General features: G+C 25.0%; 1 protein-coding gene across 3 annotated transcripts; it reads left to right on the forward strand.

The window, feature by feature from the left end:
- Nucleotides 1–1,750: 1,750 nt before the first annotated feature.
- LOC145182522 (polypeptide N-acetylgalactosaminyltransferase 2-like) lies at nt 1,751–13,262 on the forward strand. 3 transcript variants are annotated; one of them, XR_016451710.1, is made up of 13 exons: nt 1,751–2,266; nt 3,916–4,014; nt 4,612–4,679; nt 4,759–4,946; nt 5,134–5,221; nt 7,731–7,818; nt 7,951–8,054; nt 8,627–8,753; nt 10,056–10,148; nt 11,229–11,312; nt 11,587–11,889; nt 12,061–12,180; nt 12,316–12,497. XR_016451710.1 is itself a non-coding variant. In XM_090084826.1 (13 exons), the coding sequence occupies exons 1-13, from the start codon at nt 1,860–1,862 to the stop codon at nt 12,466–12,468; spliced, it is 1,752 nt and encodes a 583-aa protein (XP_089940952.1). In that variant the 5' UTR covers nt 1,751–1,859; the 3' UTR covers nt 12,469–13,262. The 3 variants fall into 3 exon arrangements, 2 of the variants coding, with proteins under 2 accessions (XP_089940952.1, XP_089940951.1); XM_090084826.1 differs by having other exon boundaries at nt 11,587–11,719; nt 12,316–13,262; XM_090084825.1 differs by having other exon boundaries at nt 11,745–11,889; nt 12,316–12,694.
- The last annotated feature ends 110 nt before the right edge of the window (nt 13,263–13,372 follow it).

The following is a 13,372-nucleotide window of genomic DNA, read 5'->3' on the forward strand; positions in this document are numbered from 1 at the left end:
ACCTGATGTAAATTTACTTTTTTTTACTAATATAAAAAGGAATAAAAAGGCTTGAGCCATTTTTACAAAAAAAAAAAAAAAAAAAAAAAGAATCAAACGAAGCATTGGGATTTTTTCAAAATTAATAAATGACCTTAAATACAAAAAACTTAACGTCAATTTTTAGTGTTTTTACCAATGAATCATAAATTGCCTACATTTTTTTAATGCTTTAAGATAAGATCTGGATCAGAAAGTTTATGTATTTGATGTTAGTTAGCATTCATCATGAACTGTAATTTCTTCAGGGGGTTCAATGTCATATTGATAATTCATTTCTTATCAAGTTTGCGGATAATTTATCATTAAGCTGAATTGGTAGATGGTTTTGTATCTAGAGTTATAAGCATTGCAATAAAAACAGTCATTGGCCTGAATTTAGATATAAAAGCCCATGCAATAAATTGTGAACAGAACTAGAAGGATGTACGTTGCTGTTAAGAAAAAGAACGTAAATAACATCCTAAAAAGAACATCCTTAAAGCAAAGTAAAATCTGATATTTTTTAGTTTCCAACATCATGGACAAGTTGTCGAATGAAAGTTCATCTAAAAATTTGACAAAGCACCAACTCTATAAACGGTTAACAACAAATATTAGTGCAAATTAATTAAATATTAAATTATAAACAAATGAATATAATAAAAATATTATGTATTATATTAAAAATATTATATATTATAAAAGTATTATATATTATAAAAATATTATATAATATTATGTAAATGTTATAAAAAAACGTTTTAAAAAAGAAAGAGAAATAGTTAAAGAAAAAGTAATTAGCAAATAATCAAAAGATAATTCCATATCAACTCATCTACTCCATTGAACTATGAATATAAGATTTCCTTATTCTATTAATAGAAAAAAAATTATTCTATTATAAGAAATGTATAAATAAAGGAAATAAACAATGTTTTTACGTTGTTTATTTCCTTTATTTATACATTTCTTTCTTTCCTTCTTTTTTTATTTTATTTCATTTTCTTTATCAAACAAAGAAAATCTATGAATGTGTAAATTAGGAATGATTTTTAAATATACAATTCAGAAATAAGAATGACCTTAAATTATAAAACGATTTGTTTAACTGTGTGAGAATAACTTTTTTATAAGATATAATTTTTTTAATTTTTTGAGAAAACTTGGTACTGCTATTGGTTGATTTCATAGCAAAGTATTTTTTTAACCTTGAAATAATTAACTAATACGCAACTTACAATTCTATTGTTCTTAAAATTGTTTAAAAACCATTTTATTCATTCATCCTAACGCACTTAATTTTAAATATCAACTTTGGTAATTTATTTTGTTTTTGTATTTTGTGTTCGGTATTTTATTATATTTTTCTGACACATCGAGAATTTAAACATGGCTATATTTTAAATAGAAAGTTCAAGGAAACCTTTTTCTCTCACAGCAGTCAAAACATAATTATACATTTTTTATGTATTCAGTTGAGGTTCTTTATCTTAGTGTTATTTTAGTTAATAAAATGTTTTTACAAATAGAACTTGAGTTAGTTTTTTAAATATAATTTCGATATCTAGCTACTTATATTGCTAAAAGGTAGACTCGTTATGTGTTTATCTATGTGTGTACACACATATGCACACTTACACGCACACAAACACACACATAGAAAAATAAGTGTGCATGTAAATATATATATTTGTTGTATAGCATAAATTTTTGTTAATACTTTTGTATTTGTAGCAAATAATATTACTCATTACAGTCAGGCTCTAAGAATGGATACTACACTACACTAATGACAAATGGTTTAGAGAATAGTTATATTGAAAATACATTTGCAGAAAATGAAGTTTCGTAGGAATCGTATTTGTATTGCATTATTATTTATTGTATGGGTTGGAGGAATGTTATATTTTTTTGTAAGTAGCAAAGGAGAAACAGTGAAAGGAGAAACAATATCTACTGAAGAAAGAAATAGACATATAGAAAATGGTGAACAAAGTAGGGAAAAAGATCGTGTAGAACGTGACATAAATGTAGAATCTTTTGTTGCAGTAAGAGATCCAAAATTTAGAGATAATGAAATAGTAAAACTTGATCAAAGAAGTTTAACAAAGTTTGATTGGAAAGGTTATCAACTGCGAGGTGCTCTTAAAGCTGGTGAAGATAAAAACCAACGTAATGCATATAATCAAGAGGCCAGTGAGTTATTACCATGGGATAGGGTTGTTCCTGATGTTCGTGATTCTGGGTAATGGTTTTCTTTTTTCTTTCTTTTTTTAAATTGATGTTAGCTTTTTTCAATTGAGTTATCTTAAGTTATGTATAGTTATATATAGTCCTTGGAATTGCAGTACTTTAGATTTAGGGAGAGAATCAAGTAAAAGGGTATGTCAAGGTGTTAGCACTGAATGGCAGTCTAAGGCCTACGATGCAATAACCTAAGAAATTATGAATGTCAAAATTAAAATTTATTTTAGAGTTTCTTTTAAAGCAAGTTAGAAAACAGATTTTAAAAATGGAATTTTTTCTTGTTTGTAATCATAATTAACAAATCTGTTTTTTACTGTTTTCTTACTAAGAATTAATTCTAAATCCAAAAGTTTACATTTAAATTTAATTTATTTGTTTGTTTTTTTTTAAATAAAGTAATAAATGATTAACTAAGATGATTAATCTTAAATGTTAAAAAAAAATCTGCCTTTTAAATGAAGTGTTAAAAATAGAAGTCTAGTTAGATTCCACATTATTTTATTTCTCTATTTTATTTAAATATGTATAAAGTGTAAATCATCAATTATTTATTATTATTACTATCTAACTGTAATCTGAGTTTTGTGTACAATTCTCCATATACTGAAAATACTCTTTCAGATTCTACTGATATAGACATAGTAGAATTTAAAGCATCATAGCAATTTTCACTCTCAAGCTAAGCTTGTTTGTATACTAAGGATCCTTTAATTGTTTTTAATAAGTTTTTCATTAGCTTTGTATTTTTGGTTTGTAATCAAAATTCATTTGATGTATTTTATCTGGACGATTTGGAATAGGCTAAAATCTTTCCCCAAAAAATAACTTTCATTAATAAAGTATCAATATTTTTATATTGACAAAAGAAATCCATCATTTGGTATCATCTTTGATTAGGCCACTGCCAAAGAATCATCAGTTTTTTTTTTAGAAAAAATAAATCAATAAAGTAATAGTAGATGAAGGCTTACTAAACACTTTGTGGTTTATTGAATTAAGTTGTTTGTTTAATATTGTCTCAATTTAAAAAATGTCATCATTCTTTGTTTTGTCAGTCATTTTTACAGTAATTTTTTTATTTAACTTTAAAAAAATTTTTATAATGTTGTAGATTTCAAACCTATACTCAGAGGATTGTAAATTGATTGCTATTTGAATTTAAAAATAATAAAAACCACTTATACTCATGATAATGCAAGCTTGAATAAAAATGCATTAGAATATTAAATAGTTAAATTTATATAAGATGCACAAGAATGACTAAATTTATTTGCAACATTCAATTCATATGAAACATAGTTTATTAAAATGAAATTTCAATCCACAAACCCATTCATATAAAAATAAAAGCATAATTTTTATGATGTCAAAAAAAGACAAAAATGAAACATCTGTTACAGTAATAAACCCATCATCCATCTCACAAAGCAAGATTATTAAAAAGAATGAGAAAGAAAATTATAAAATAAAACAATCATTTGCTTTGGCTATTATCAATATGTCATTTACTCAACAATGCCTTAATCAGTTTTACAATCACTAAAGCAAGTGATTGTTTTTTTGCTTAATATCATGAAATTATTTAGCTTTTTTATGTACAGTTATTTTTATATTATCTCTTATCTTGATTTTTCATTCTGAATTTAGATGCAAAAAGAAGAGTTATGATAGTCTCTTACCCACAACTTCAATAATAATTTGTTTTCATAATGAAGGTAGAGCAGCTCTTTTAAGGACTGTAGTCAGGTTGGAGTTAAATTTTGTAAAAAAATTTTATTTCATTTATAGAATATACAGGTGTATAAGTCAAGACTTTAGTTTGTTTGAAAGGAGTTAAAGTGACTTCAATTTACAAACTGTATTGACTTGTATACCAAATAAAGGGTTTTTTTAAATTTATTTATTAAGCTCTCTAAAATTATTTAAAAACAAATTAGTTCTACATTGTTGTTTTACTTAAAAACCTGGTCAACTTATATACCAGAATATATGGTAGCTATTTCTTTGTAAAGAATATTTTTGCCTAAAATTTATTATACTTTTTGATAAGTTTACAAAATGAAAATTGTATTACAAAAGATAGGATGGTATTTAACATCATCTTAAAATATTTTTATCTTTATTAAACTCAAATATATTATGCTTATTCAACTTTTTTTTTCATAGTTAACACAGTACCTATAAAAATGTTTATGCGTAAATCTCCGACATATTATTTTCTTTTCTTAACTTGGAATTCTGTAAATTATTCCGATTTATAACACAATCATATTTAAATGGCCTATTCAATCACTCTGAAGTTTTTAAATATTTCTTTTCTTTTATTATTTTATTGAATTTTAGTGCATTGAGGAAATCTCCAGATCATCTTCTAAAAGAAATCATTCTTGTTGATGATTTTAGTGACAATCGTAAGATCTCTTTTTTTTTAAATTTTGTCAGAACCATTATTTAGTAGATTTGTGCCTTTTATTTAATGTATACTTTTAGCTCTTGATGGAGAGGAGTTATTAGCCTTACCTCGAGTTAAACTAATACGGAATGACCAACGTGAAGGTCTTATACGTTCTCGTGTTAAAGGAGCAGATATGGCAACTGGTGAAGTATTGACTTTTCTTGATAGTCATTGTGAATGCAACGAAATGTGGCTGGAACCATTGTTGCAAGCAATTAAAGATGTATATGACTGTGTTATTTTTTCTTTCTTATTTTTTTGATAAAGATTTAAAAAAATTAGACATACATAACATATATAAGCATACCTAGATACATATTTTATGCCTTTTCTTTCAAAGTTTTATATCATCAATTCAATTCAAGTCATAAACCTCTATAAAATGTTTAAAAGTAATTTTATTTTGTTAGAATCAAAAAATTGTTGCTTCACCCATCATCGATGTTATTGGTCATGAGGACTTTAAATATTTGAGTTCATCATCAGACCTTAGAGGAGGTAAAACTTTTAAATTCTTTTTAATTTAAAACCTTGAATTTTCATTAATTTCATTATTTTGTTTTATTTCAAATAACAACTTCAACAACAACAACAATAATAGTAGTAATAATAATAATTAATAATGATAATAATAATAATAATAATAATAATAATAATAATAATAATAATAATAATAATAATAATAATAATAATAATAATAATAATAATAATAATAATAATAGTAATAATAATAATAATAATAATAATAATGATAATAATGATAATAATAATAATGATAATAATAATAATAATAATAATAATAATAATAATAATAATAATAATAATAATAATAATAATAATAATAATAATAATAATAATAATATTAATAATAATAATAATAATAATAATAATAATAGTAATAATAATAATAATGATAATAATGATAATAATAATAATAATAATAATAATAATAATAATAATAATAATAATAATAATAATAATAATAATAATAATAATAATAATAATAGTAATAATAATAATAATAATAATAATAATAGTAATAATAATAATAATAATAATAATAATAATAATAATAATAATAATAATAATAATAATAATAATAATAATAATAATAATAATAATGATAATGATAATGATAATGATAATGATAATGATAATAATAATAATAATAATAATAATAATAATAATAATAATAATAATAATAATAATAATAATAATAATAATAATAATAATAATGATAATAATAATAATAATAATGATAATAATGATAATAATAATAATAATCTTTTTTTAACAATAATGAAATTCAGAAATCAAAAAATTAATCAGCATTAAAAAAAAAAAAAGAAGTTATCTGCCATAAATATTGATATTTTAAGACTGTTATTTTGCAAACACAGGTTTTTAACAACCAGTATTTTTAGTTTGTGTTCAATCATTTCAAACTTAAAAAACAAATCTAATTATTCGCACATTTTTCTTTAAACCTGTATGATTCTCAATACTGATGATCTCCATTTGAAGTTTTGGTAAATATTTATCTTCTAATATAGCAAATAGAGAATGATTTTATTTCAGCTTCAAAGCTGTCAAATTTGGTATCAAAAATTTACTGATATTTTTCTGGATGTGCTGTAACACATTTACATCCTAATTACATCTTAATTTTCAACCATAGAAGAATTGCATCAAGTTTATTCTCATTGAATCTATGTCCATTAAAGTTTTAAACTTGATTATACTCCTTACTATTTTAAAAATATCCAGTTGATGTTTGTAGCTGACAAAAAACCATTTGATTTTTATAATTGTAAACTAGCATTGGCCACTGTTGTATCTTTCACCAATTGCAAAACATATAAAGCTAATAAAACAATGAGGGTTTTTGAATTTGTCTTAGAGACATTTTTTTCGAAATATGTCTTAAAGTGTTTATCTCCAAATTGCTCATCAAATTTCAAGAAGTTTACTTACAATTGGTACATTAAAGTTGAAATTAAATTTTTCGAAAATTTATATATTTTTTTTAACTTTGAAGTTGCTGTAATAAAAATCAAACAGGATGTGATGAGTGTGAAATTCTTTAAACACACATTTTTTTTTACTATTTGTTCCTTTTCACACACACACACCTTTTTTTTTTTTTTTAAGTTTTTAAACAAAATAGTTTAATTGACTGTAGGAAAAAAGAATTGAAAGAATGTTAAAGTTTTTCTATTTATATTGCAGCGCTCATTTTTTCAAAAATTTGAGTTTGAATGTTGGATTGGTTGAAAATTCTTATCTAAAAAAAATTCAATAGGCATTTAAAAAAGTCTGACCAATCCACTAACCACAGGGCTATTTCTGCAAGTCAAAATATACCTGTGAAAGTGGGTTTTTACCAGATACCTATTTTTGAAATGTATGTTTGTTTTTTTAACAAGATTTATAATCAAGTTTTGTTATCAAATCAAATATATAAAAATTAATAAAATATATAAAAATTATATATTTATAAAATTATTTAAAATTCTTATGAAATTAAAATATAAATATTTTGAGCTAGTAAGATAAATAAAGTCTTGCTTAACTTTTATCTTTTTATTATTTCACTTATTTTTTGTTATTTTAATGTTTAGTGATATTTCAAGCAGTACATGATTGATTAGTTATGCTAAATGCATTTGACTGGTATTTATATACATCAGTGTCCAAATGTTTGTAAACAGTACAAAAAGTCACAGAGATTCCTAACATTTAACATTTTTAATAAAATAACATTTTTACAACCTATCTGATTTTGCTTGAGTTTTCAGACAATATTGCAAAGTTAGAATGCAAAACTTTGAAATATACTCTAAAAATTGTTACATAAAAAAAATATTTCCAAAAATAAAAAAGTATATATGCAAAAGTTTAAAAACTGTTAGTTGCTTGTAATTTCTCTTTAATTAAGAGCGCCAAAAAACTTTCTTTATAGTAAATTAAATGATTTTTAGACTTTTTTTTTTGTTTATAAATGTAGGTTTTGGATGGAATCTAAACTTTAAGTGGGATTTTTTACCACCAAATCATCTTGTTAAACATCAGCAAGATGGAACAGCATTTATCTTGTAAGTATTGTATAATCAAATGATTGTTTTCATTTATGTGAAAATATATTTTGCTTAGATATATACATAGTTAATCACCCTGATTTTATTTAAAACATAAAAAAGTTTCTATAAGAATGTTATCATCTTCAGATCACCTGTTATTGCTGGTGGTCTGTTTTCTATTCACAAAGCATGGTTTGAGAAGTTAGGAAAGTATGATCTCCAGATGGATGTATGGGGCGGTGAAAATTTAGGTTTAGAGTTACTTGAATTTTATATATAGATTTTTTTTTTTTAATTTTATTTTCTATATCTGCACTTCATGGTTAATATTTATATAACTTATATCTTAACATATATCAATTATATAACTTTCATTGCAATTGATTTTGTTAGAATCTCTATATTTTGTGAAATTTTGATAAAGTTAGATTGATCTTGTAAAAGATTTTATATTACTTTATAATTGATATCACTGCCATATACAATGACATATATCCAAATAAAAAGTTTTTGTGTGAAAATGTACTCAAATCCCAATTTGATAATCAAAAGAATAAGATCAGAAAATGAATGAAAAAAGTTTAGTGAAATGAGGTCTTTACCAGGGTTCCTAAAATTTAGGTTTCTAAGTGTACATAATAAAATCATATTGCTGCTAAGTTTAAATTAAAAGAAAAAAATTTTTTAAAAATTTGATGTTTATGATTACTTAATTCTTTTATTTGTTTTTCATTTTGATGCAAACTAAACAATTTCCCGGAAAATTATTTGTTACTGTATGTAACTCAGATTTCTATGGTTCATTTCTATGATATCATTTTAGAGATTTCTTTTCGCACCTGGCAATGTGGTGGTGAAATGTATATAATTCCGTGTTCACGTGTTGGGCATGTTTTTCGTGATAGACATCCTTATAAATTTCCTGGAGGAAGCATGAATGTTTTTCAAAAGTTTGTTTACTTTGTGTTGACTTAGGCTTTTATTTTCTAATGATTATTATCTATGTTTACATTATTTAGATTATTATGACATTTTTCTTGCAAATAAATAGAAAACAGGTTATTTTATGTCCAAAAACCAGTACAGAAAAACAAAGTATTGCAAAAATGATTTTTTGTAACACTTTGTTTTGTAAAATTTGGTTAAGTTGTCGATTGATAATTTTTTACTTTCAAGAAATTATTTTGTAAACATAAGGTTATAAAAATATGACATTTACATGCACATATTTTACCATTTCACACTTACAGTTCATAGATATAAATATATATTAACTCCTTAAAAACAAGTGGCCTAGTATATGTCCCCAAAAGAGTTGATTATTTGTTGGTCATGTGGCTGAGGTTTTGGTGAAAGGATTCAATCAATGATGCTCTTAAAAACATTTTAGAGCATCATTAATTTGTATGTATCATCAAAATGATTTGCATAAAATCAGATTGGATTTTATGCAGTATTCTGGAATAAAGCTAATCCAAGTTGCATACTGCAAACCTATCATACCAGGAAAATTATCATGTTTTATAAGTCTTCATTCAGGATCTCTAAGGGCACCATTTGTTAGCTTTGCTTGTGAGTTCCTAATATTTTAGGATTGAAGTTTAAAAGAGTTTTTTTCCAATGTTTTGATATACTTTTACAAAAGACCTAGTTTTATATGTAGGAAAGGAATTGCTTCTGTTATACAATATCAAAAGGAGACAAATGAACTAATAGTAGCAAATGAATTTGAGGAAACAATAAATCAACAATCTTTTAGATTTTTAATATAGAGTTAAATCTTTTACTTGCAATCATTCAGCAATCAAAGCTTGAACTTTACGATTATCAACTTTAGGATTATCAACTTTGAATTGCTGAATCCAAATCTTTGAGTATATACTTCATCTGGGGTATAAGATAAATATCAAAAAGTTTCAGGCACAAATTACTGAAGAAAATTGGTACCAAAAGATCTACATCAAAACCAACATAAACAGCACATCTGACCTTGTCCGGAATTAAATAAACATGAACTTAAAATACAATTTATCTAGAATTGATAAGTTTACCAAGCTTCTATCCTTTTAAAGAGATTTTTTATTCAAATAAATGTGTATATATATAGATATATGTGATATGTGTGTCACATCTTTTTAAGGTAATATTTAGTTTTTCACTTAATTTTCTAATAAAGTATAAAGTCTTAAGTTTAAATAATTTTTAAAACTTGAACTTTTACCTTAAATGTGATTTTTTTTTTTTTAAACAAGGAATACACGTCGAGCAGCTGAGGTATGGATGGATGATTACAAAAAATATTATTTTGCTGCAGTGCCTTCTGCAAGATATTCATTGTTTGGAGAGTAAGTTTAAAAATTTTAAATTGAAATATATATTTTTTGGTTTTTAGGATTAATCACTATATGGCACAATATGGCCAGCAGGCCATAACTAAAATGATACCTTTGACAGTTTAATTAGTGGCTTAAGCTGTATTTTGACTATGCCAACAATATTTTATGAGGTCCCAAATGTTTAGCTGGTTGTAAAAGGGTAAATAAATCTACAATAAATGAAGAAAAAAAGCAAAAAAGGTAAAGAGACTTAAAACAGGTCACCACATATTTTGTGGATAAGTCAAAAGCATTTTCAAGCATTCTTGGAGTGCTAAAACTAAATACGATTTTCTTGTTTCTTGATAAACCCTTTTCTTCATATAGAATATGCTTACTTGGGATGAGAAACATTTGGCCAATTGACAGTATGAGAATAGCCATATTATGACAGCATGAGAGTAGGCATATTATTAGTAGGCACATAGAAGGGAGTTATCCTTATGTATGGGAATTACATGGTTATAATAAATGTATAAAATCTATGTCCTTTAATTCATGAGTGATTCTATGTTTTTATATTTGCTTGCGTATGTCATCAAAAATACTTAAAATTTACTCTTAATGAAAATTGGTAGACTTTAAATGAAATTTTATTCATGTTACATTGTCATGAATTTATTACAAATGTGTGTATGGTTCAATTCCAAGTGGACTTTTAAAAAAAAAACACTAAAAGAAAACTATGATATGAAATATGTTTTATAAAGAATTAAGTATTCTGAGTATAAATGGTTGTTAAGTGTGGAAATATTAGGCTGAGTTTAATAAAACAGTTTGCAAAAGAGTTGGTTAAGGGTGGCACTAACTTCTAATATATATGCCGATATTTTGTTGGTCTAAGTACAGAAAAATTAAAGGTTTGATAATTTTGATGGTCCCAAAAGCAGAAATCTTGAATGAACATTCTTTACAAAGAAATAATGGTTTTCTTGTATCATAGTATCAGAGTTTTCTCAAAATATTGCCCGGTAATATTTCATGATAGCATACAAAATTCCCTAGAATTTAGTATGCTATCATGTTATTTGTTTCTTTTTCTAAAAATAGTATTCGTGAGCGCTTACAGTTGCGAAGAGACCTACAATGCAAGTCTTTCAAGTGGTACCTTGAAAACATCTACCCAGAGCTAAAGTAAGCTAATTTATTTTTAGAAACATCAAATAAATTTTGACTTTTGTTAAGCTAACAATTTGTTCAAAGTAACTTCAGTTACACATTTTACGGTAAATCTTCAAACATATTTTGTACGTAACAATTGAATTACGTAACCTAATTGCAAAATAATAATAACAGAGATTTTCACACACAAAAATTTCATGATCACTTCAAAGTCAAGTATTTGCAATTACTAACAACGATTGGAATACATTAATACAAGTTATATGACACCTATATTGTATTTTAGAGTGCCTGATGATGATGTAGTTAAGTATGGTCAAATAAAATATAAACATTCAGAAGATTGCTTAGACACAATGGGGCACATCAAAGGTGAAGGGATAGGCATTTTTCCCTGTCACGGTCAGGGGGGTAACCAGGTAAATTTATTTTATTGACATTTAGAGTACCGGCTGATGACGTGACATCTTATGGACAAATAAAATATAGAGGTAGAGAAGACTGTATTGACACGATGGGTAAAAAATCTGGGGGTGTTTTAAAAATTTTTCCATGCCGTGGAAGTGGTGGAAAAGATGGATCTAGTCAGGTAGATTAATAGCAAGATACAGTTTTTACGTTTACAGCGACTGTGACACAACTAGTAACGTATTTTTATTTTAGGTACAAATTTATAAAATGGTTCATTTTTAGAATAACCAAAATATTATATTTATTTAACCGGTAACCGAAATATGTTTTTTTTTTTTTTTTTACATAGGATTGGTCGTGGACTAAATCAAACCAGATAAAGCATGAATCCCTGTGTCTCTCTGGAGTTAGTAAAAAGACAGAAGAAATTGTTAGAATGGTTCCTTGCGTTGCCACAGATAACTTCCAAGTAATAAAGTTTATTTTTAAAAATTTGTAGCAAATAAGTTTGCAATTTTAATCAAAATTATTTAACAAAGTTAAGGATGTTATCTTAATTTAAAATGTATTTTTTTTTTTTTTTTTTTTTTTTATTTTTTTTTAGAAATGGAAATACGACGAAAAGACAGCAGCTCTCATTAATGTTGGTTCTAATCTTTGCCTCGATAACTACAAAGTTGGTAAAGAAATAGTTCAAACAGAATGCAAAGGTCATGAAACTCAAACTTGGTCATTAGCTTTTACAAACACTGGATAAACTAGATTTTTTTAATTGCAGAAATAAAAGGCAAATTTTTATCTCTTATCTCACATTACCCAAAAGCCTTTAAATATCTCTTTGTAAATGCTATAAAACAGATATTTTCGAATCTCGTTGTAAAGCGCGGCTCTTTTTAATATTAATTTTATGTGAATTTAGGAATTTTAATTTTTGTGAACGTTTGTGGGTTCTAAAGGTTCAGACATCTTTCTTTATGCTTTAATGGGGTTTTTTTGTATTTTTTGTTTTTATTTTTTGTTGCGTAAAAGTTTTCATAAAATCTTGAAGGAAAAACAAAAAAACGCACAGTAATACATGTTTCTACAGTTTCGGTTCTGGTCTGTAATTTTTCTTTTTTTTTTCCTATTCTATTACCTCTTAAATGCAAATATATAGCAATGTTTTATGTAAAACGTCGTCGAATTATAAGCTAAAAATATAATTAAAAGACAGTAAAACGCAGACCGGGCCTGAAAGTTGTGTTGTTGCACCTGCTTCCTCCTTTTCTCTGAGGACTTTTATAACATGATTTTAAAAAAGAGATAAAGTTTTTTCCTTTTACTTAAATAGGTTGTTAAAGCCTTTTAGTAAAATGTTATTTATATATATTTCGTGATATTTTTATACTGATGTCGTTTGACATTCGGTCGGACAATTTGCTGTTGGATATTTTTTTTAACGTGCTGTCGATTAATTTATGACGAATACACTTTATAAAAAGACAGTTTTTATTAAACTCAAAATTTTAATGTCCAAGTTTTATAATCTAACATGAGGTTGAAAAAAATTTATCTTAATGTTTTTTCGTTGTAGTTAACAAAGAAAGGCTCCCTTAACCCTAATAAAGCTTTAAGTTTAAGGCTGTTCTTTTTTATTTTTCTCGAGTTACCTTTCTTTTTGA

This window comes from Hydra viridissima, unplaced genomic scaffold (assembly GCF_058129835.1).
Source record: "Hydra viridissima isolate aposymbiotic clone 2 unplaced genomic scaffold, HvirCarnegie_v1 scaffold_4, whole genome shotgun sequence".
Classification (NCBI taxonomy): domain Eukaryota; kingdom Metazoa; phylum Cnidaria; class Hydrozoa; order Anthoathecata; family Hydridae; genus Hydra; species Hydra viridissima.

Coding starts and splice junctions, on each gene's coding strand:
- LOC145182522 (XM_090084825.1), top strand. CDS start 1,860: ATGAAGTTTCGTAGGAATCGTATTTGTATTGCATTATTATTTATTGTA. Junction 2,267..3,915: donor CCTGATGTTCGTGATTCTGG/GTAATGGTTTTC, acceptor TTCTGAATTTAG/ATGCAAAAAGAAGAGTTATG. Junction 12,181..12,315: donor TTGCCACAGATAACTTCCAA/GTAATAAAGTTT, acceptor ATTTTTTTTTAG/AAATGGAAATACGACGAAAA.